We start from the raw sequence: 21,300 nt of genomic DNA, 5'->3' as shown, positions 1-21,300 counted from the left end.
AGAACGCGACAAATATCAGGTCAAACGGATGAGTATTCACCCTCGAAAAACATCAAACAGTTTCGCACACAAACTAACCTTCCTTTCAGCCCTGGCAGTGATGAATAAAATTTTTTTTGCCAATCTTGTGGGACGAATCTGGGGCTCAAATCTTAGCCAAAACACAACAGACACAGTGACGAACGTCTGGTAAAAATTTAAGATCAAAATACCCAAGGAGTAAGGCGTAGTAAGTCCCAGACCGAGAGCGAACTAAACTGGTTTTCCGAAAACAAGACGTCCTGGCTTTTCTTCCCCGTATCTTCTTTTTGTGATTTATTTATGGACGTGCCTCCTTACCTGGGTGCAAACAACATATAAAGTACTTGTGTGAATTTTTTAGTGCAATACGGACTCAGAATTAAATTGCAGAAAGTAGGGCGAAACTTCACAAGTTTTCGTAGAGGATAGCCTTGGTTTGCACAAACTTTCTGAAAAATTCTCCCGAAATAGTTTTTTCCTGAAATTACACGCAAGAATCTTCACTTAATTTGGGACAAAACGTGACAAATTTCAGGTCAAACGGATGAGTATTCACCCACCAAAAAAATTAAACAGTTTCACAGGTAGACGAAGCTACCTTTCAGCCCTGGCAGTTATGAATAAAAAATTTATTGCCAATCTTGTAGGACGAATATGGGGTTCAAATCTCAGCCAAAAGACAACAGACATAGTGACGAACGTCTGGTAAAAATTTCAGACCAAAATACTCAAGGAGTAAGGCACAATAAGTCCCAGACCGAGAGCGAACAAAACTGGTTTTCTAAAAACAAGACGTCCTGCTTTTCTTCCCCGTATCTTCTTTTTTTGATTTGTTTATGGATGTGCCTCCTTAGCTGGGTCAAACAACGTATGAAAGTACTTGTGTGAATTTTTTTCAGCGCAATACGGACCCGGAATAAAATTGCAGAAAGTAGCGAAATTTCACAAGTTTTGGTAGAGGACAGCCTTGGTTTGCACAAATTTTTTGAAAATTTCTCCCGAAATAGTTTTTTCCTGAAAATCCACCTAAGAATCTCCAGTGAATTTGGAACAAAACACGACAAATTTCAGGTCAAACGGATGAGTATTCACCCACTAAAAAAATCAAACAGTTTCGCACACAAACGAATCTTCCTTTCAGCCCTGGCAGTGATGAATAAAAAATTTATTGTCAATCTTGTGGGACGAATCTGGGGCTCAAATCTCAGCCAAAACACAACAAACACAGTGACGAACGTCTGGTAAAAATTTAAGACCAAAATACCCAAGGAGTAAGGCGTAGTAAGTCCCAGACCGAGAGCGAACTAAACTGGTTTTCCGAAAACAAGATGTCCTGGTTTTTCTTCCCCGTATTTTCTTTTTGTGATTTGTTTATGGACGTGCCTCCTTACCTGGGTGCAAACAACATAGGAAAGTACTTGTGTGAATTTTTTCAGCGCAATACGGACCCAGAATTAAATTGCAGAAAGTATGGCGAAACTTCACAAGTTTTGGTAGAGGATAGCCTTGGTTTGCACAAAATTTCTGAAAAATTCTCCCGAAATAGTTTTTTCCTGAAATTCCACGCAATAATCTCCACTGAATTTGGGACAAAACTCGGCAAATTTCAGGTCAAACGAATGAGTATTCACCCACTAAAAAAATCAAACAGTTTCGCACACAAACGAACCTTCCTTTCAGCCCTGACAATGATGAATAAAAAATTTATTTCCAATCTTGTGCGACGAATCTGGGTCTCAAATCTCAGCCAAAACACAACAGACACAGTGACGAACGTCTGGTAAAAATTTCAGTCCAAAATACCCAATGAGTAAGGCGTAGTAAGTCACAGACCGAGAGCGAACAAAACTTTTTTTCCGAAAACAAGACGTCCTGGCTTTTCTTCCCCGTATCTTCTTTTTGTGATTTGTTTATGGGCGTGCCTCCTTACTTGGGTGCAAACAACGTATGAAAGTACTTGTGTGAATTTTTTCAGCGCAATACGGACCCAAAATAAAATTGCAGAAAGTAGGGCGAAACTTCAAGAGTTTTTGTAGAGGATAGCCTTGGTTTGCACAAAATTTCTGAAAAATTCTCCTGAAGTAGTTTTTTCCTGAAATTCCACGCAAGAATCTTCACTTAATTTGGGACAAAACGTGACAAATTTCAGGTCAAACGGATGAGTATTCACCCACGAAAAAAATCAAACAGTTTCACACACAAACGAACCTTCCTTTCAGCCCTGGCAATGATGAATAAAAAATTTATTGTCAATCTTGTGGGACGAATCTGGGGCTCAAATCTCAGCCAAAACACAATAGACACAGTGACGAACGTCTGGTAAAAATTTTAGACCAAAATACTCAAGAAGTAAGGCGCAGTAAGTCCCATTCCTAGAGGGAACAAATCTGGTTTTCCGAAAACAAGACGTCCTGGCTTTTCTTCCCCGTATATTCTTTTTGTGATTTGTTTATGGGCGTGCCTCCTTACCAGGGTGCAAACAATGTATGAAAGTACTTGTGTTTATTTTTTCAGCGCAATACGAACCCAGAATAAAATTGCAGAAAGTAGGGCGAAACTTGACATGTTTTCGTAGAGGATAGCCTTGGTTTGCACAAAATTTCTAAAAAATTCTCCCAAAATAGTTTTTTCCTGAAATTTCTCGCAAGAATCTCCACTGAATTTAGGACAAAACGCGACAAATTTCAGGTCAAACGGATGAGTATTCACCCTCGAAAAAAATCAAACAGTTTCACACACAAATGAACCTTCCTTTCAGCCCTGACAGTGATGAATAAAAAATTTATTGTCAATCTTGTGGGACGAATCTGGAACTCAAATCTCAGCCTTGATTTGCACAAAATTTCTGAAAAATTCTCCCATAATAGTTTTTTCTTGAAAATCCATGTAAGAATCTCCACTCAATTTGGGACAAAACGCGACAAATTTTAGGTCAAACAGATGAGTATTCACCCACGAAAAAAATCAAACAGTTTCACACACAAACGAACTTTTCTTTCAGCCCTGGCAGTGATGAATAAAAAATTTATTGCAAATCTTTTGGGATGAAAGTGGGACTCAAATCTCAACCAAAACTCAACAGACAGGGTGACGAACGTTTGGTAAAAATTTCAGACCAAAATACCCAAGGAGTAAGGCGTGGTAAGTCCCAGACCGAAAGTGAACAAAACTGGTTTTTGAAAAACAAAATGTCATGGCTACGTATCTTCTTTTTGTGATTTGTTTATGGACGTGCCTCCTTACCTGAGTGCAAACAACATATAGAAGTACTTGTGTGAATTTTTTTCTGCGCAATACGGATTCAGAATAAAATTTCATAAAGTAGGACGAAATTTCACAAGTTTTTGTAGAAGATTGTCTTGGTTTGCACAAAAATTATGAAAAAATCTCCCGAAATAGTTTTGTGCATATATAATTTAATGTTATAACAAATTTTAGGAATATATGATACTTGTGTGAATTTTTTCAGCGCAATACGGACTCAGAACAAGATTGCATAAACTATGACGAAATTTCACAAGTTTTGGTAGATGATAGTTTTTGTTTACACAAAATTTCTGAAAAATTCCCCCAAAACAGATTTAATGTTATAACAAATATATGATTTTAATATGTTATAACAAATTTAATGTAATAATAATACTAATAAAATTTGTTATTTTTATTTACTTAATTAGGCTTGTTATATTTTAAATAGTTTTTGAATTGTTTGAATGGAGAATTTTAAAAGTATTTGAAATGTTGGAAATTTAAGTATTCTCTATTTTTAAATGTTGTTTCTTTGGATAAATCAATTCAAACTTCTTACAATTTAAATTCTTAATTTATGTAAAGTAATGTATTTCTACTGCATAAAAAACTAAACATGTATTTGAACATCTCAATTTGAATATCAACTATTAACTAATTTGAATATTTAATACGAGAGAAGAGACACTAATATCAATAGAGTATCGAAAATTTTAATTTTTTATTTTATTTAAATTAGAAATTTATATTTTTAAATAATCAAAATGATCTTATAATTGTATATAAATTTTTAAATTGTTTATTCAAATAATATATTTTTGTATTAACTAAAGAATCGTTGTTCTTCTTCTCGTTCTCCAAAGTGCCCGGGATTTTCAAATTTGATTCTGATCCACATAAAATTCTAAAACATGAATAAGTCAACAACAAAGTTAAATACTCTCAAATGTATTCTAAATAAGTTAGATAATACACACAAAATAAATCAATTAAGAGTAATGTTTTGTACATTATTCCCCCATTATTATAAAATTACTTTGTAAAATAAAATACATATTTAATATGTTAAAATTACTAAATGTTTTCATTTTTTATTTAATAAGAATAAAAAAATTATTTGAAAGATTTTAAAATTACAATAATAATACATAGATAGTTTTTACATTATTAACTGTTTTTTATTCTTTCTTTTTTTCATGTTTCCATTCCCTTCTCTATGTTTTTATTCCTTTCTATTCAAACACCTCCAAAAAATCTTATTTTATTCTTTATTTATTTATTTTTTTCTATTTTAGAAATCTGACCGGTCCATCTAACGAATCAAGTAATCAATTCAAATAAATCACGAAATTAATGAGGTAGAATCAATTTCAAAATAAATAAATAAGTAATAAAACTAGTCAAAATCGATTTGAATTGTTTAATTAAAACATATTTAACAGTATTTTAAATTTCTTCTTAAAATAATAAAAATCAACCCTAAATTAAAATATTTATTATTTTCTATTATTATACATATAAAATAATTATTAAATATCATAAATATAATTGAAATTTTAATTTAATTATAATAACATAATGTTTTAATGACTGGAAATTATTTTTGTTTCTCTCTTTCTCTACCTTTAGTCAATTTGTGTTTGCTTAGGATTTCTATTTCTATCAAGAACCACCTTCCTCATTAATCCTCTATCGGACTTATCCCCTAAATAATAATAAACAAAACTTAACTCAGAAATTATTTACCAATAAAAAAATGTTTGAGTGAAGCTTTCTTCGAGTAAAATGTTGCCAAAACATTAAAATAACACCAACTTAAGTCAGGCAACTTTTATTCCACAATTTAAAAGATAACGTCACCCGTGAAAACAATTAAAAGAGGGGTAACATCACATTTTCTAATTCTTTTTCTAACTCTACAATTAATTAAAATTTATTAAAAGATACAAATCCTGGAAAGTGTCCTTAAATAAAAAAGAAATCCACTAAAAATTATAATTTTTGAACAAATTTTGACCATTAAAATGTTATTAAAAAGTGTTACAACATTTTTAAGCCAGAAATTCAGAAAATTGTTGCAAATTGTGAGTTCAAGTCCATGAAACAGCAATTAAATTGTTTGCAATGATCTGGAAAGATGAATTGCAGAAGCAAACACATTAAGGAAAGAAAATCTAACAAGGTCTTCTCCCATGACAGAAGCGATATGAAACCTACTCATCTTTTTAAATATTGGTATTCAACACCTCTAGAAATCGATTTTAAATGATCAAGTTTCCATTGGAGAAGCACCTTGGTCTCCAGCAGCAGCACCTTGATCTGCACCAGAAGCCTGGTCGGTGGGAGCATCCTGCTCGGTTGCTGGCACAGCTTCTTCAGCTGGAGGTTCTTCTTCCTTCACAATCTCAAAAGTATCAATCAACTGTTGAACAGTTTCCTGATCTAAAATGTGGAATGGCTCACCAACTCCAACCACAGCAATGGTGCATACAGAACTCCTCAGTTTTTCACCTTGCAAGGACTCCCTAGTTGCGATAAGTGCATCTTTGATCAGATCTTCTCGGGTTGAGCCCATGAAGTTACCAAACCTGCGTTCCAAATAGGTCTTTGCAGCTTGAGAGCGAGACCCAATAGCAAAAGCTTGATATTCAAAATAGTTTCCACTGGGACAGTTGTAATATAGGTGAGCTCCTGATTCATCTAATCCAGCTACCAGGAGACCAACCCCATAAGGGCGTTTCCATGACCGCTGCGTGCAAACCTGCAACTCAAAAATGGCATCACAAATACTGATTAGAAATATATCTTTTCAGTTCGAATAAATTTTGCAGATAATTCCCAGACCTCGTTTGCTGTGTAATTCTGCAGATACACGCGCAAACTTTTGTCTCCCATACCCTATTTTTTCAACTTTCTATGACTAAAGCGCAAGTTACACAAGTATAACAGCATATAATAGAAATAACATGTTTGGAGAAACTTCTCTCAAAAACTTTTAAGAGAGAGAAAATAAGGAAAAATGAATTTTCCATCTTTATAGATTAAAATCAGTTCATACATGGACCTAATTTGTAGAAGTTTTTTCCAATTAACTTTTCCAAAATTTGAGTTTAACCGATGGATAAGCTAATTTAAGCTTATGGAGAAACTATTTTTTTCCTTCGTAACTTTTCTCTCCTATAAGTGCTTACAGAAAAGTTTTCTCCAAACAAAATGTAGATTAGCTAATCCAATTCTAATATTTTTGTTGATTGTGAACTAAACAGGCAGATTGCAATAATGCAGCTACATTCAAGAGCCTGAAAAAAGATGGGGAGGTTTACTTCTCCTAAAAAGGCTGCTCAGCATACTTTCTATCTCTATGTACACAAAGATCCTTAAACCACAGTAAGTAAAATCCAAGTTATTGTTTTACATTTGACAGCTTGAACCTAATTCAACTAGGTCTTTTACGAGCAAGTTATAACAACTTCAACAACATAATAATTCGTTTTATACTTCACTTCATAAAACAGCCATCTCTACATAGATTTTGCATGACATAATAACTATGACACGGCTGCATAACTTGCCATGATGTAAACATAAATATTATCATCCTTCACACAGTAAACAGAAACCTTGGTGGTACTGTGTGCTATTAAAATTTCCAACAAAAATAGAATCCAAGGCCTCTACCACACATGAATTTCAAATACAATAGCATCTCAAAGAGCAGCACATACAACAAACTTCGAAAATTCTATAGCAAGATAGCAGGACGCAGACAATTTTAAATACTATAATCGTAACAAAAACTAGATAGTTTATACTTCACACCATAAACATAAGAAAAAGAAACTCACTATAATCAGTAAGTCATGTTTTACACAACGAATCACCATCAACCTAGGAACAATAAATAACAATGAAGTAAAATAGTTGAAACATGACGATGAAACTAATAGAGAAAAACATCATTTATAGTTTAATCGCATTCACAGTTCAGAATTTAAACAAACACGCTACACGCAATTCACAGTTTAATCGAATCACCTAAAATCGAAATTAAACAGCGGAACCCTAGACGAGTCGTTCCAATTCCAACAATTAAAATTGCGGAGAGATAGTCATTATTGAAGAAAAGCAAACCCTAGGTGGAATGGAAGGGAATGAGGACCTGTGCCTTGTCGGCGAGTTGAACGACGAGTCTGCCGACGGGGAGAGGGGACTCGTAGGTGTAGTTATAGTTGATGCACTCGGATCGCATGTAGCGTGAGAGGACGCGGCCGTCGGCAGTGAGGCCGGCGATGGCGACGCCGATGTGGTTATCGACCTTGAAGATCTTCTTCTGGTGCGAGGAGAGTTCGGAGTTGGCCTTGTTGACGCATGCGAGAACCACGTGCGTCTTGGATCGGAGACCGATCGCCGCCGAACCCTGCTTCACCGCCTCCATCGCGTACTCCACCTGGAACAGCCGCCCCGCCGGGCTCCATGTCGTCACGTCGGTATCGTACTGATTTCGGAACATTCTCGATTCAAAATCAAAACCAAAACCAAAACCATTTCGCTTTTCTTCTTCTTCAGTCTCTCTTTATTGCAACACTTTTCTTCTTTCTCAAGAACTCTTTCTCTCTCTCTCCTCTCGCCCCGCCCCGCCCCTTCAATGTTGGACAAGTAAACCCACGTTTGACTGCTTAGTCCACAAACCCAATGGGCTCCCACACATTGGACCGGCCCAAAATAAATATTAAGACTTAGGGTGTTTCTCCCTGCACCCCATCATTTTCAGAAAATATCACATTACCCCTTTTAAAAATGACTTTTAGATTACAAAATTTCGAATTTTAGTATTCAAAATACAATAAAAGGTATTTTCTGGTTCAAAAATGCATTCTGAACTTTAGAATTCAGAATTCAATTTTGTTTTGTAAATTATGCAGTTTGAAAGGTATTTTCTGGATTCGAAAATACATTAAATATATTTTCAATCCCAAAAAATACCTTCGAATTCAAGAAACAAAATTGTATTCCAAAATCTAGAATTGGGAAGGTCTATGAATTATACCATTCAAAAATGAAAAAAAAATACTCCACTTTTTGCGAATGATAATTTTGAAATTGAAATATTTATGAAGGAGCAGGAAGAAAACATGGAGGTGAATAAAGAAATTGCCAAAAACTTCTCGAAGAACGTGGGCTGAAGTTGCATGATGCATCTATTGGGCCTTACGGATTTTGGATTAAGGATATATTTGAATGAAGGCAGTTTCTTCCTGCACCCCTACATTTTTCTTCCTGCACACCCATAATGTTATGCAAAGACTAAATTATCCCTATTATTCTTTAAAAACCCTAAATGCACTTGAACTGTATTTATTTTTTGCATTATGGATTATGGAATCTGGAAAAATTTCGGATTGACACTTCTGGTAAAATTTCGGATCCACCAATCCGTAATTCAAAAAATGTATCATTAAAAAAAATTCCAAATCCACCAATCCGTAATATAAATATGCATTCTGGATTTTAAAATCTGTAATTTAAAAAAAAAATATTATGGATCCATGAATCCATAATAGAATTAGACTTCCGGATTGCAAAAATTGTTTCTGGAACACCCCCTCATCCGGAAAAAAAAATTCAGTTCTGGATTGCTGAATCCGTAGCACACTCCCAGATTTCTATTTCCGGTAACCACGGTGTCCTTTTTCAAATAAAATGTTAAGGCCAATTTCGGGATTTAGAAAATTGTGGGGGTGCAAGAAGAAAAATGTAGGGGTGCAGGAAAGAAAATTGTATTCCAAAATCTAGAATTGGGAATATATTTTATTTTTTAAGATCACATAAATTAATTTTATAAACATGAAAAAACATAAGAGAAAATAAGGATAAATGTATTATTTGAAATGAAAGAATTAAAAGCCAACATAGTGAATAAGATAGAGCAACTTTTCCCTTGTTGATTAAAGCATCTGGCACACTCATACATGTAGAACATTGTTTATGTTATTTTGTTGAAAACAAAAGTGAAAGTGGCATTGAACTTTGATGCTTTAGACATTGGAAACGACCAATGTTATCATTAATTCCAGATTCTCCAATACTCCTTTCTTGGTATCTTCTTCCATTCATTACCTTTATGATGGTGATTGTTCATTATTGGGTATCTACTTTCTCAATTGTTAAACAAATATCACTTTACAATTACAACTAACTTGTTGGTTGTTGCTTTGATAGCACATGCTTGGACTTTCTTTTCATTTTGTTTTTGTCTTTGATCTTATTTTTTTATTTAGGTAGCTATGTGTTATGTTCTTTGAAATTGATTATTAATGTGGAATGGTAGTTGTGCTTTATTGATTTATGTTTTAGGGTTTCAAAAACTATCTTTAAGTATTATTCATGAAACACATTGGCACAATTCAAAAATCCTACACTAATTCTTGAGAGTTTTTTCTCTAAATAGTTTGTTTTGGTTTTGAATTTTTACTCAACGTGGACTATCACTCAGTTATTGGATCTGGGTCAACTCTCGATTTTTAGGTCTATAATTACTTTGGAGTGAGTTTGTGTGCCTTAAACAGATCATCTATTTATAATGTTCGTTGTTGGACTTTTACTTTTCACACCTTGCAGTTACTAAATATTTTTTAATCTTATTTATTGGACCTTAATGTAGTGTTATATTATTCTATTATTTATTTATATTATTTTAATTTTTAATATGCTCAGAATCTTTCGATCTCTCGACCCAGTACACAAATTATATTACTTTTTTATTATTATCTTTTTAGTTTAGTTGTTATTTTTGTTGTAACAAATCAAATATATATGATGTTGAAATAAGTGAATTTGCATGTACCAAATTTAAGGAAGAAAAATGGAGAGATGAAAGGTAGCTTTAATTTTAGCGAAAATTGCAACATCAATTCCATCAACATTGTCAACAACCAATAGGTAACATATCACATTGTTTTCATTACATGCCAATAAAATTAAAACATAAATACTTTAACAATAAATGTGATAGTGTAGTGAGTTAAAGTTTTCAAGCCATGTAGATTTTTTCTTTTCAAATAGAATAATATTGCATGAAATGTTTCGATGAAATAATTACTAGTTTTTATCTGTAAAATTAGTTTATATTTATTGATTTTTTTAATGGATAAGTAAATTTAAATATAACGTTAACTATAAACTTAATTGTTGATGGTATGAAAATATATTATAATGTTTGTTTGGTTTGAACATGTTATATATATGTAAATAAATTATTTAAAAATAACAAATAATAAGAATTTGAAACAAAATAAAAATATAAGAATATAGGGTATTTGTAACAATATTTTCTAAGAAAACATTGATTCTATTATTATTAAAATATATTCAAATAGAAAAAAAAAATAAGTATGTGATAGAAAAATACATAAAAAAATTCACTTAGATTATTTAATTTGAGTAATTTATACAAGTGGTCCTAGTTTTTTTTGTTTGTTTGTTTGAGTTTACTACATATCAACGTTCTCAAGTTTGACCATGTTTATTATATATTTGATTCTTTATTTCAATTATAAATCAATATGTCCTTTTCTTTATTTTTTTTCTTCTAAAATATATACATTCATATTTTTATCTATTTATAATATCTGAATAAACTTTTAAGTCTATAACGTGCGTAATAAAACTTTAATTTTTTAATTTTTATTAGGACGCACTCTTTTAATTATTTATTTAACTGTTTATTAATTTAAATGTTATATGTATTAAGAAAGCAAGTGCTTATCCTTGAAGTCTTTTCAAAATAATATGTCAAGTGATATTTATTCTATATAGTAATTATTGTAATAATATTTAAAATAATAATGGATTATATCTAAAAGTTTGTTCTTTACATTTAGTTTATTAAATAATAAATAACATGTGCAGACAACCATGCAATGCACTGTTTCCTATGAGTTTCAATACACATCTAAATTAAAAACCGTTAATAGAATAATTTATGTCCCCATTATAAAATACTTATTGTAAATCATTAAATTATACAATAAAAATAAATACGCATTAAATAAATATTTAATTATTATCTCAATATATTTATTACTCATTAATGTTTATATAATTATGGACTCAACCTATAGTTAAATATTGTTATAGGACAGTTCCTAACATTTTTTTTATATATATCTTCCTTTTTAACAGTTTTGAATTTTTTTGATTTTTTAAGTTTGAAAGATTTTATTAGAGTCATATTTGAGATATTGTTTGTTTTGGAGGTCGGTCATTTATCACGATTTTATTTTATTCTTAAAAGACAGTTCAGTGAGTTAGAGAAAAAATGAGTATATAAAATATATAATATCGACTCCTTAACCATGTAAGAATATATTAGTGTATCGAAACAAGTTTCCCCAATCAAAATTTAAGAGTGAATTTTTCTTTACCGTAAAACTTGAGATACATTTTCGTTTCCACAGACAACCGACCTTAAATACCACAGATGCGGTGTTTAACCCTAACGATACTATCTCTCAAATTTGATGTTGTAACAAAAGTATTATACAAATATACAATATTTTGGTCAAAATTTTCTTACATTTTTCACATATTTTTTTATAGTACGAAAATAAATAATTATTTTTTTATACAAAACTATAAACCTTAAATACTATGCTGATGTGAAAGAAAAATAATTAATTAAATAAAATTATCATGAGTTAATTTTGTCTGAAAAAGAAAAGTAGAAGCAATATTTCCGTGTTTTTGTCCATTGGCAATGAATAATAAAATGACTAAATAGCGACAGCTGTATTTAGTAAGCAGCGCAAGAAACCGCACCAACTCTTCAACGACCACAACACCTCTTTCATATACCCAAACTACCCTTTTATTTTTGCTTATGATCATAGTTTGACATTGTGATTTTTACAACTAATAATATTATTATTTTTGTTTTTATTTATTTTGATTAATTAAATATAATATACTTTAAAAAATAGTTGTAAAGTGAAACTAAAAAGAAAAGTGAATTTCAAAAAATTATTCTTTTTGGAAAAAAATATCACTGAAGAATCTTAAGTGACACACTATGTTTCTTCAAAAAAAATCTTATATAACTGATTTTTTGAAAATAAAAATACGATAATTTTCATATAAATATAAATAAATTCTTAATTAAAATTTATTTGAAATATAGTTGAGTGATATGAAAGCATTATTTTATTTCTTTACTATTAAAACAAGGTTGAGTATGACTATCTCACTAATAAAATGATACTTAGAAAGCTATAGAAAATAACGTGAGAACCACAAAAAAAATAGTTTAAGAGTAAATCTTATTTAAAACATAATTAAGGAAAAAAATGGAAGCTTATATATATTTTGAAATATGTTATTACTGAAACAGAACTAAATATACATTTTTAAAGGATAAAATATATTATCACAAAAAAAAAACTTTAGTAACTAAAGAAATCAAATATTTTTATTGTAGGAGTCATTTTGTTATATTTTAATTTATGTGAGCTGTATCGTCACATTTTTTAAATATTTTTTTGTAAGTTTATTGCAAATTTCGTCATTGTCCATAGAAATATATATTTTAAAACGAAAAATAGTTTTTATTTTATATATCCTGTCAACATAGTTTAATAGAACGTTTTAGATAAAAAATAATCAAATATTAAAAAAATCATTAAATAAAAACTAGTTTTAGTAATAAAATAATTAATTATCTCTTCATTACACTATATATTATTTTATAAACTAAACAATTATAAATAAGTATTAATTACTAATTTGATAACTAAAACTTTGATTTATTAAATAATATTTTAGAAGTTATTTCTAAATAATAAAAATTAATTTAAATATTACTAATTTATCTAAACTAATATCTAATTTAATCAATATAATAAATAATTTTTTTTTTCTAATAGTGAAAAACTCCTACAATATTTTTTTTTAATTCTATTAACTTTGTTTAAACTCTATTAATAGTTGAAATACTTGAACATATGTTTAAATAATTTTTTTAACTATTGCATATATTTATTAAAAATTCAATAAAATATTAATGTATAATTAATTTTAAAAAATATGGAATTTTTTTAATTTATATAACAAAAAATAAAGAGAAAAAACTCAATTTGAAATTAATTATACTCAATCTAATAAATATTTGCAAAAATTATTAATGACAATGTATTTAATTATATTAATGATTAAGAGATTTTAAATACAAAATTAATTCTTTTACTAAAAATGAAATAAATGAACAATAATTATATTAAAAAGATTATTTCTTATACACAACTCCTGAATTAACATGCCTTACCCCACTTTTTGCTGAAAGTTCCGAAAGTACCCCTTAGTGACGTTATATAGTACTGATTGGACTCTGAACTATTCCGCAGCAAAACGACAACACAGGAGACATACCCTTGTTTCCTAGAAATGTTTATGACATTTACCTGCTCCTCCAGTCACCCGTGGACCTTCCCATCACACCGCCACGAGTCAGAGGAGAACAGCTACGAGTCAGAGACCGAAACAGCCGGTTGCAAGTGCGTGCCCCCACACGTTGATCGTGTTTTTTCGACGGTTACACCGCGATTTTTTTTCCCTCTCATTCAGTTGCAATAAAACTCTCATCACTCTCTGTTTTTTTCTTCTCACAATTTTTTCTTCTTCTCCGTGTCTCTGACTCTTGCTGAACCAGTTTTGCAAAGTCAGAGAAGCGTCGCGAGCAAGAAGAATAAGGAGAAGAACTTCGCCGTCGTCGTCTCCGTCATGGAGTTCGGAACTGCCGCCGCGACTCTCACGAAGAAGCTCTCCAACGGCTACGGCGTCTCCGGAAGATCCGCGTACGACGGCGTTTTCGCCGCTCCAGTCAAGCTTCGCGCTCCGACTTTCTCCTCTCAATTCGACGATTACCGCGAGATTTTCGGCGCCGCCGGAGCTTCGCTCGGCTCCTCTATTCCTATTCTGGAACTTCCGGAGCTCAGCGAGAGGAAGAAGAAGATCGACGACGTTGGGCGGTCGAGGGTCGATTACTCAATGGTCTTCGGCGGGTTTGGGAGCCTTGACGCTGCCGTGCCCTTCGAGGAGTTAGTGACTGAGCCTGTGGAGAAAGATAGCTTCACTATACGGTGAGTTTGCTTGCTGATTTTTTTTTTCTATTTTTTTGTTAGGGTTTTAACTTAATGTGACTTGGATTAGTGAATGTGCTTGCGTGTTGGTGTTTTGCTTGGAATCCAGATTCGATTCGAGAATATTTGTTTTTTGGACATGGCTATGTTTCTGCGTCCCTTCCATTTTGACCGCTCTGTCGGTCATGTAAGCTATTTCTGTGAGAAGAGAAACTGCATTTTCCTTTGCTATTTTTATTTATTTATTTAATTATTTGTGTTGTGCTCTGAGCACGTTAGTGGACAACAAAGCTAATAATACCTTACTTTTTTAGTCACTTATAGAAAACGAATCAATGAGAATCTACTGTTTCGCGGAACTGGTTGAGCCCTTTTGGCATTCCTTTTATTCTACTTCACCAGTGGAGGAGTTCTTATAGGTTAAGGTTTACGATAGATTTATAATTTTAAAATTTAGATTGGACATGGGAATCGGGATCTAGACAACTTTTTAAATACAACTACCTGAAATATACTGAGTTTTTAGTTGCAAAGGGAATCTAGTGTATGACATTATGATCTTACTAATAGGGTTTTGTACTCGTTAAATGTGAATTTATGCTTGTATTGTACCAAATTTGGTGCACATTTATGCGAGATTTAGCAAAATCCCCAAGAAGGGGCCTAGGATGTGAATATTAATCAAATTCATAAATTGGTCTTTGTGGATGGTTGGAGATCGTCTTTGGAAAATTGCTTTACTGTGCAAATCTATTTTGTAGCATTGGTAACTAACCAAGTTCTCAGAGGCTGCTTAGGAGGGCGATGTTAACATTAAATTAATGGTTTTCCTGACATTTATTATTCTGTAGGAGTAAGATCAAAGGAGAAAACCAATCTTTCCAGCCAGAGCTTACTACTTGTTCGAAGGAAATTCCAGTGAAATCATGGTCATCCCATGATGCCAAAAGGGTCAATATGTCATATCATAAAGTTAACCAAGGAAGTGAAAATGGAACAAGTGGGACAACACATATAGCTCAACTCCATGCAATCCCTGCTTACACTCGATTAATCGAAGAAGTCAAGCCAATGAAGATAAACGGAGCTAATAAGTCTATACCAGTAGCACAAGATACTTATTCTGGTAGTCACGTTGATGAGGGGATAAAAGAAGCTGCACATTCTACTAAGTCATATACTAGTGCTTCAGCTGATAATTCTAAGAAACAGTCTTCCAACAATGGAGTAAAAGTTAAAAATAGATCTGATTCCACTGATCTGTTTTTTGATGCATGTGAGATCAGTAATGGAACACATCATGTTAAAGTTCCTCGATCAGAGACTACAGAATCTAACATGAATAAACAAAAAGGAGATGCTCTGAAATCAACGGCAATGAAATTCCAGGCATCTAAAAGTAGCTCATCCGAAGGTGTTGCTGGTGCAGATTCGCCACCATATTCAGATGACATGGTAGACTGTAATTCAGAGGTAGCTGCTTGTGTAGCTGCTTTAAGAAAGGCAATGGAAGAGGCTCAAGCAAGAATGAATGTTGCAAAAGAATTGATGAGAAGAAAGAAAGAAGGTTTTCCTGATCGTGTCAAACGTAAGTCTAATATTGAATTGAAAGCTGAGGGGAAAAGAGAGGCTAAAGTCACTCATAGAACAATGAAACTTGATAGAAAGCTAACATTAAGAGAAAAGGATTCTTCTCTAAATGCTTCTTCTGAGGTAGGGAAGTCAACGATGAGAATGGAGAAAGTGAGGCCAGATCTGGGGGCAGAAGAAACCTGTGGTGCTAAAGAAGTTGTAGGCGAAACACAGAAGAAGATGAAATCAGATCAAGCAAAACATGAGAAAGAGGTTGAACAAAAAGAATCAAATCATAAGGGAAAAACACTTGAGCTGAAAGAGGCAAACAAGAGCGAGCAGTACTTTGATACAACAGATAGGAATACACCTGAAAAACCTGAAGAATGTGATGAAACGATAGAAATGGTTAGGGAGTATTGGGGGATGGAGAATAATGAAGAGAAGCTCCATGCAGACAATGAAGCAAGTGCATATGAAGAACTTGTCCAAGAAACTAAACATAGGTGTCAAGATGTAGTAGATGAGACAAATATGATTCAGGAGGTATTTGAAAATGTGGAAGTTGAGAATAGGGTTAAATCTTTTAATGAACCGGAAGTCTATGAAAGCAATCTTGGTGGGCAAGGGTTAATAACAGGTAATGGGAAAAAAATTGCTTGTGAACCAGAAGATGGCAACAAATTTGAAGGGTCCTTTGAGCTAGAAGAATGCAAAATAAATTTGAGAGCTATTCAGGAACCACGACAGGCTGAGAAGAATATTACTGAAGAGCTAAACGGAAGTGAGAATAAAGTTGATGTGTTCAGTGAACTGGAAGAATGTGAATCGGCAGAGGTTCTGGAACCACTTGACAATGAGAGTGTGTGCAGTCTACATGCCATAAATTTGACTAATATGGAGGAAGCCACAGAGAACTTTGGGTGTTTAGAGGATAGAAATAAAATAAATGATTCTGGTTTTCTGGATTTCAGTCAAGAGACTGAACATTCCTGTCAGAGAGAAGCCAGAGAAGGCACTGATAATAGCTTTAGCAATATTTGTATGCAGGAAATACTGGAGGATACCCTGGACCATATTCATGCTAAGGAAGAAATTTTCGAAAGAACTACTAAGAAAAGTGAATTATATGGAAGTGACATGGTTCTAGATGCCCAAGCAAGTGAGACTGGATTTGAAGGAGCCACTCAACTGGTGGATGGAAATACAAGGGAAAGGATAGATAACAAGGAGCCAGTTAGAGTGACTCTATCTGATCCTTGTTGCGAGGAGGTAAAGGCAGAGAAAACTGGCAAGACCACAGAAACCAGTTCAAGCTATGAGCCAGATGAAAGTGAGAAGTTGAACAAGACTCAGGCAGCTGATATAATCACTGAAAATGAGGAAACTTTGGAAGTAAATCTAGAGGTGCATTCATCTGATGTGCTGGATGGTATATCGGGAGCAAGTAGTGATTCATTTCAACAAGAGAGATATGAAGAAACAGACCCGGTTCATGAGACAAATGATTTCCTTGATAAACATGCAGATGAGACTTCTTCCTTCATTCAAGTTGCCCTTGAACTCAATGAAGCAGACAGTCAAATACAAAATATATTTGAAACAGAGACTTCCGAAGGTGCTGCTACAAATACTGGTGACACTGACATAAAGGCTAGGCAAAACTTAGATCAGTGCTGGGAAAAGTCAGAAAATTACTGCAATCTGGAAATGCCTGTTGAAGACACAACTCCTGAGTCTGTTGAAATCTGCAAGGATGCAAAGGACACAAGAGATGCATTAGATGAAGATGTGGACGAGAATAGATCTAACTCCTCCAATGGGGAGATTTTGTTTGACAAAGAAGACATTCTAGACGAATCCCAGATACCCAGTACCTCTGATTGGAAATCAAGTCCCTCCAAAGAAGAGGAGAAGGTTGAATCAAGTCACAGCAATACGAGGGACAGTAATCAAGCATCCGCAATGGAAGAGAAGGGAGCAAATGACAACTTGCATAAGGAAGAGCAGGCAAGGGAACACCTCAAAAAACTCGATGCAGCAAAAGAGAGAGAAAAAGAAAAGGAGAAATTAGCTGTAGAAAGAGCAATTCGTGAAGCACGTGAAAGGGCATTTGCTGATGCCAGAGAAAGGGCGGCTCAAGAGAGAGCTGCTGCAGAAGCACGTCAGAAAAACATTTCTGACGGACGAGAAAGGCTAGGAAAAACCACTAGTCAGGCAAATGAGAAGACCCCAGCTGAGAAGGCTGCTATGGAGGCAAAACTTAAAGCTGAACGTGCTGCTGTGGAGAGAGCAACTTCAGAGGCACGGGCACGGGCCCTAGAAAGGGCACTTTCTGAGAGAGCTGCCTCTGATGCAAGAAATAAATCTGACAAACCTGTTGCAGGCTTTGCGGCTTCCCGTGATAATGCAATGAAGCAAAATTTCCATTCAAAATCTTTCAGCTATGGTGGTATGTGATGTTAACATGTTTTGATTGCGCTATATCTGACCCTATCTTTTATCTTGTATCATATATTCTTTATTTCTGTGCTTTCTGTTTAAATATTTATTGATTCTGTACAAATTGTATTTTCATAAAGTTCGTGATTCTACTGATGCATTTGATGGAGCTAATGGCGATTCTGCTCAGAGATGTAAAGCTAGGTTTGAGAGGCATCAGAGAATAGGGGAACGTGTGGTACGGTCCTGGTTTTGCCAAATATCTCTTGTACAAATTAAGTTGTCATATTGTTTGTTCATTCTTTGTTTCGGATGCAGGCACATGCTCTTGCAGAAAAGAATACGCGTGACCGGCTTGTGCAGAAGGAGAAAGAGGAGAGAAATGTAACTTTTCTATCAAGTTTTGCGATTCCCATGTTTCACATTTTGTCTTACAAAATCTTATTTTGTTGCAGAGGGTAGCAGAAGTTCTTGATGCTGATGTTAAAAGATGGTCAAGTGGAAAAACAGGAAACTTGAGGGCATTGCTTTCTACATTACAATATGTATGTGTAAACATCCTAACTTTGTTTAAGCTCAGTGCATATTTTGAGACTGTTATGCCATGCTAGATAGATAAGAACTCATAAAAATATATCATTTTTGAAAGCACTCTGTTGTTTTAAGACCTGGAGGAAATTTTCATTTACTTGGTATCAAAATTGTGTTTTGCAGATTCTTGGCCCCGACGGTGGTTGGCAACCGATTCCTTTGACAGATGTAGTAACCACCCCCCAAGTAAAGAAAGCTTATCGTAAAGCTACTCTTTTTGTGCATCCTGATAAGCTGCAGCAGCGGGGAGCAAGCATTCAACAAAAGTACATCTGCGAGAAGGTTTTTGATCTTCTAAAGGTTTGGCCTTCATTTGTTCTTTTTAGTTGTTAACAACTCTGCTGACACCATGGTTCTAAATGGGTTTCCCTTGCACCTTTTTTTATTAAACCTTATATAGTTGTGATTGGGATTTTGAATCTTTCCATGGTACTTAGTACCATGAGACCCATGTTTGGAAATAACATTTAATTTATGATATCTTTTCCATGTAGTATAAAATAAATTTTGTTGAAGCAAAACTGTTATTTTCATTTATGTTTTATAAAATGTATAAAATCATATTCATGTGCAAAATCTAATTTTTTATTGTAACATAACTTGGCTACCGTAATCAGTCTATCATAATAATAAAACCATGACAACATTAATTACATCAAACATTCCTTTTTATCATATCAATTGTAATAAAAATCCTCCCAAAATAAAGGCACAGGCTAAAATAAAGTATATTTTTCTTGCGTTGCCTGGGTTGAACTAAGACGATGGTGTCAGTCACTGTTAGGAATCAGACGACCAGTTTTTAAACGACATGTTTCTTTCTGTAGGATTATTAAAATGTATGGATGCATGTTTCTGAAATTTTGTTTAATTGTCCCAGGATGCTTGGAACAGATTTAACATGGAAGAACGATAAACATTGGTTAGTGTTGGGCTGTCTGATGATTCAAGTGCATCATTATAATACTGTATGAAAAGTAATCTCAAAGAAATCAGCAAATATGCATGGTCTGAGGTGGATCTTTGTTGTATAGCTCAACATGTACTACATTTTTATTAATTAGTTCCACCTATTACAGGCAGGCCTTTAATTAATTATAGAATAATTTATCCAGAATATAGCTGGCTGATTGAAAATGTTTTGACTGTATAAACATGCTAGAAACTATTCTGAATTTTATTAGAACATAATTCTTGTCACAAGTATATCTCCCAGTTTCAAAGCCTTTACTTAGCTCTATAATTTCAACACCTAAGGGGTCTAAGGGTGTTTGTAGATTTAGTTGGAATTCTTAAATACTTGTTATTACTAGAAAATTTCCATAAAAGGAATCAAATTAATGTATTTATGAACATCAATAATGCTAAGCTGTAAATTGATATATTTTAGATATACATTCATTTGTGTTAAAAATGGAAGTGTTGGATGGACTTAATTATGTTTGGAGGAAATAAATGGTTATCAAAAAGTTAATGTTATAAATCGATATAAAGGTAATTTATAGAAGTAATTATAATGTATTGAAAAATAGGTAATCTATTAAAAATTGAAGAAGTTAGTTGTATTGTTAATTTACTTATAAAAGTAAGTAAATAGAATGAAATCTTGAAAAAGAATTTATATCAAATGAATCATGGAAAAAGTTGTTTGTTTATTGGTAGTTGATAAAGGCATGCATTTTAAGAGAATTTGGAATAAGTTCAAATACATGTGTTTAATAAGATGTTTTTAAAAGAGTTATAAATAGCAACATTGATACTAATATTTATTATAAATCAATACAAATTTTTGTATAAAATGTGAAACTGATTATCGCATTTCCAATCTTAAGTCTTTATATGTTGTTGTAGTTTGGTTTTTCTTACTGAGAGTGACTTTTATATATGAAAAATGTCATTAATTTAGTTATTTATGTCAGGGTTAATTAGCATGTTATGAATTTATTGACATATAAGAGACTCGTTGTGACCAATTAAATTTCAATTTGTAACAAATTTATCTATGGTAATGTATAATTAAAATTCTTTCGTTTAATGTACACATTTTTTATCTTTAAGTTATCTTTAATAATATTTGAAAAGAAACTACTACGTCCACAAAAAGTAACTATATACACACATTTTATTTGATACTAAAAAAGTATAATCCTATAGATATAATAAATAAAGTCATATAAAATAAAAAATAACAATATATGCATTTTCTTTAATAAATTTAAATTAGAATTAATATAAAAAATAAATTTTAACTTGTTAAAAATAAAATAACATGATAAAAAATGCGAATACAGACAGA

The 21,300-nt window shown here is 32.7% G+C and overlaps 2 protein-coding genes across 3 annotated transcripts; one reads left to right on the top strand and one right to left on the bottom strand.

Annotated features, from left to right (window-relative positions):
• Window positions 1-5,256: 5,256 nt before the first annotated feature.
• LOC137816400 (proteasome subunit alpha type-1-A-like) lies at window positions 5,257-7,920 on the bottom strand. The gene is made up of 2 exons (XM_068619518.1): window positions 7,430-7,920; window positions 5,257-6,031 (listed from the first exon to the last, which is right to left on the bottom strand). The coding sequence occupies exons 1-2, from the start codon at window positions 7,778-7,780 to the stop codon at window positions 5,540-5,542; spliced, it is 843 nt and encodes a 280-aa protein (XP_068475619.1). The 5' UTR covers window positions 7,781-7,920; the 3' UTR covers window positions 5,257-5,539.
• A 5,740-nt stretch (window positions 7,921-13,660) lies between these two features.
• On the top strand, window positions 13,661-20,210 carry LOC137816398 (auxilin-like protein 1). 2 transcript variants are annotated; one of them, XM_068619517.1, is made up of 8 exons: window positions 13,661-13,814; window positions 13,970-14,399; window positions 15,251-18,423; window positions 18,554-18,651; window positions 18,732-18,797; window positions 18,869-18,958; window positions 19,128-19,304; window positions 19,885-20,210. In XM_068619517.1, exons 2-8 carry the CDS (start codon window positions 14,041-14,043, stop codon window positions 19,918-19,920), a joined length of 3,999 nt encoding a protein of 1,332 aa, XP_068475618.1. In that variant the 5' UTR covers window positions 13,661-13,814; window positions 13,970-14,040; the 3' UTR covers window positions 19,921-20,210. The 2 variants fall into 2 exon arrangements, with proteins under 2 accessions (XP_068475618.1, XP_068475617.1); XM_068619516.1 differs by lacking the exon at window positions 13,661-13,814 and having other exon boundaries at window positions 13,874-14,399.
• The last annotated feature ends 1,090 nt before the right edge of the window (window positions 20,211-21,300 follow it).

Source organism: Phaseolus vulgaris, chromosome 1 (genome assembly GCF_000499845.2).
Source record: "Phaseolus vulgaris cultivar G19833 chromosome 1, P. vulgaris v2.0, whole genome shotgun sequence".
Lineage (NCBI taxonomy): Eukaryota > Viridiplantae > Streptophyta > Magnoliopsida > Fabales > Fabaceae > Phaseolus > Phaseolus vulgaris.
This window is presented reverse-complemented; position numbering and strand designations above follow the sequence as displayed.

Coding starts and splice junctions, on each gene's coding strand:
- LOC137816400 (XM_068619518.1), bottom strand. CDS start 7,780: ATGTTCCGAAATCAGTACGATACCGACGTGACGACATGGAGCCCGGCG. Junction 6,032..7,429: donor AACTCGCCGACAAGGCACAG/GTCCTCATTCCC, acceptor TTTGAGTTGCAG/GTTTGCACGCAGCGGTCATG.
- LOC137816398 (XM_068619517.1), top strand. CDS start 14,041: ATGGAGTTCGGAACTGCCGCCGCGACTCTCACGAAGAAGCTCTCCAAC. Junction 18,652..18,731: donor AGAGAATAGGGGAACGTGTG/GTACGGTCCTGG, acceptor TTTCGGATGCAG/GCACATGCTCTTGCAGAAAA. Junction 19,305..19,884: donor AGGTTTTTGATCTTCTAAAG/GTTTGGCCTTCA, acceptor TAATTGTCCCAG/GATGCTTGGAACAGATTTAA.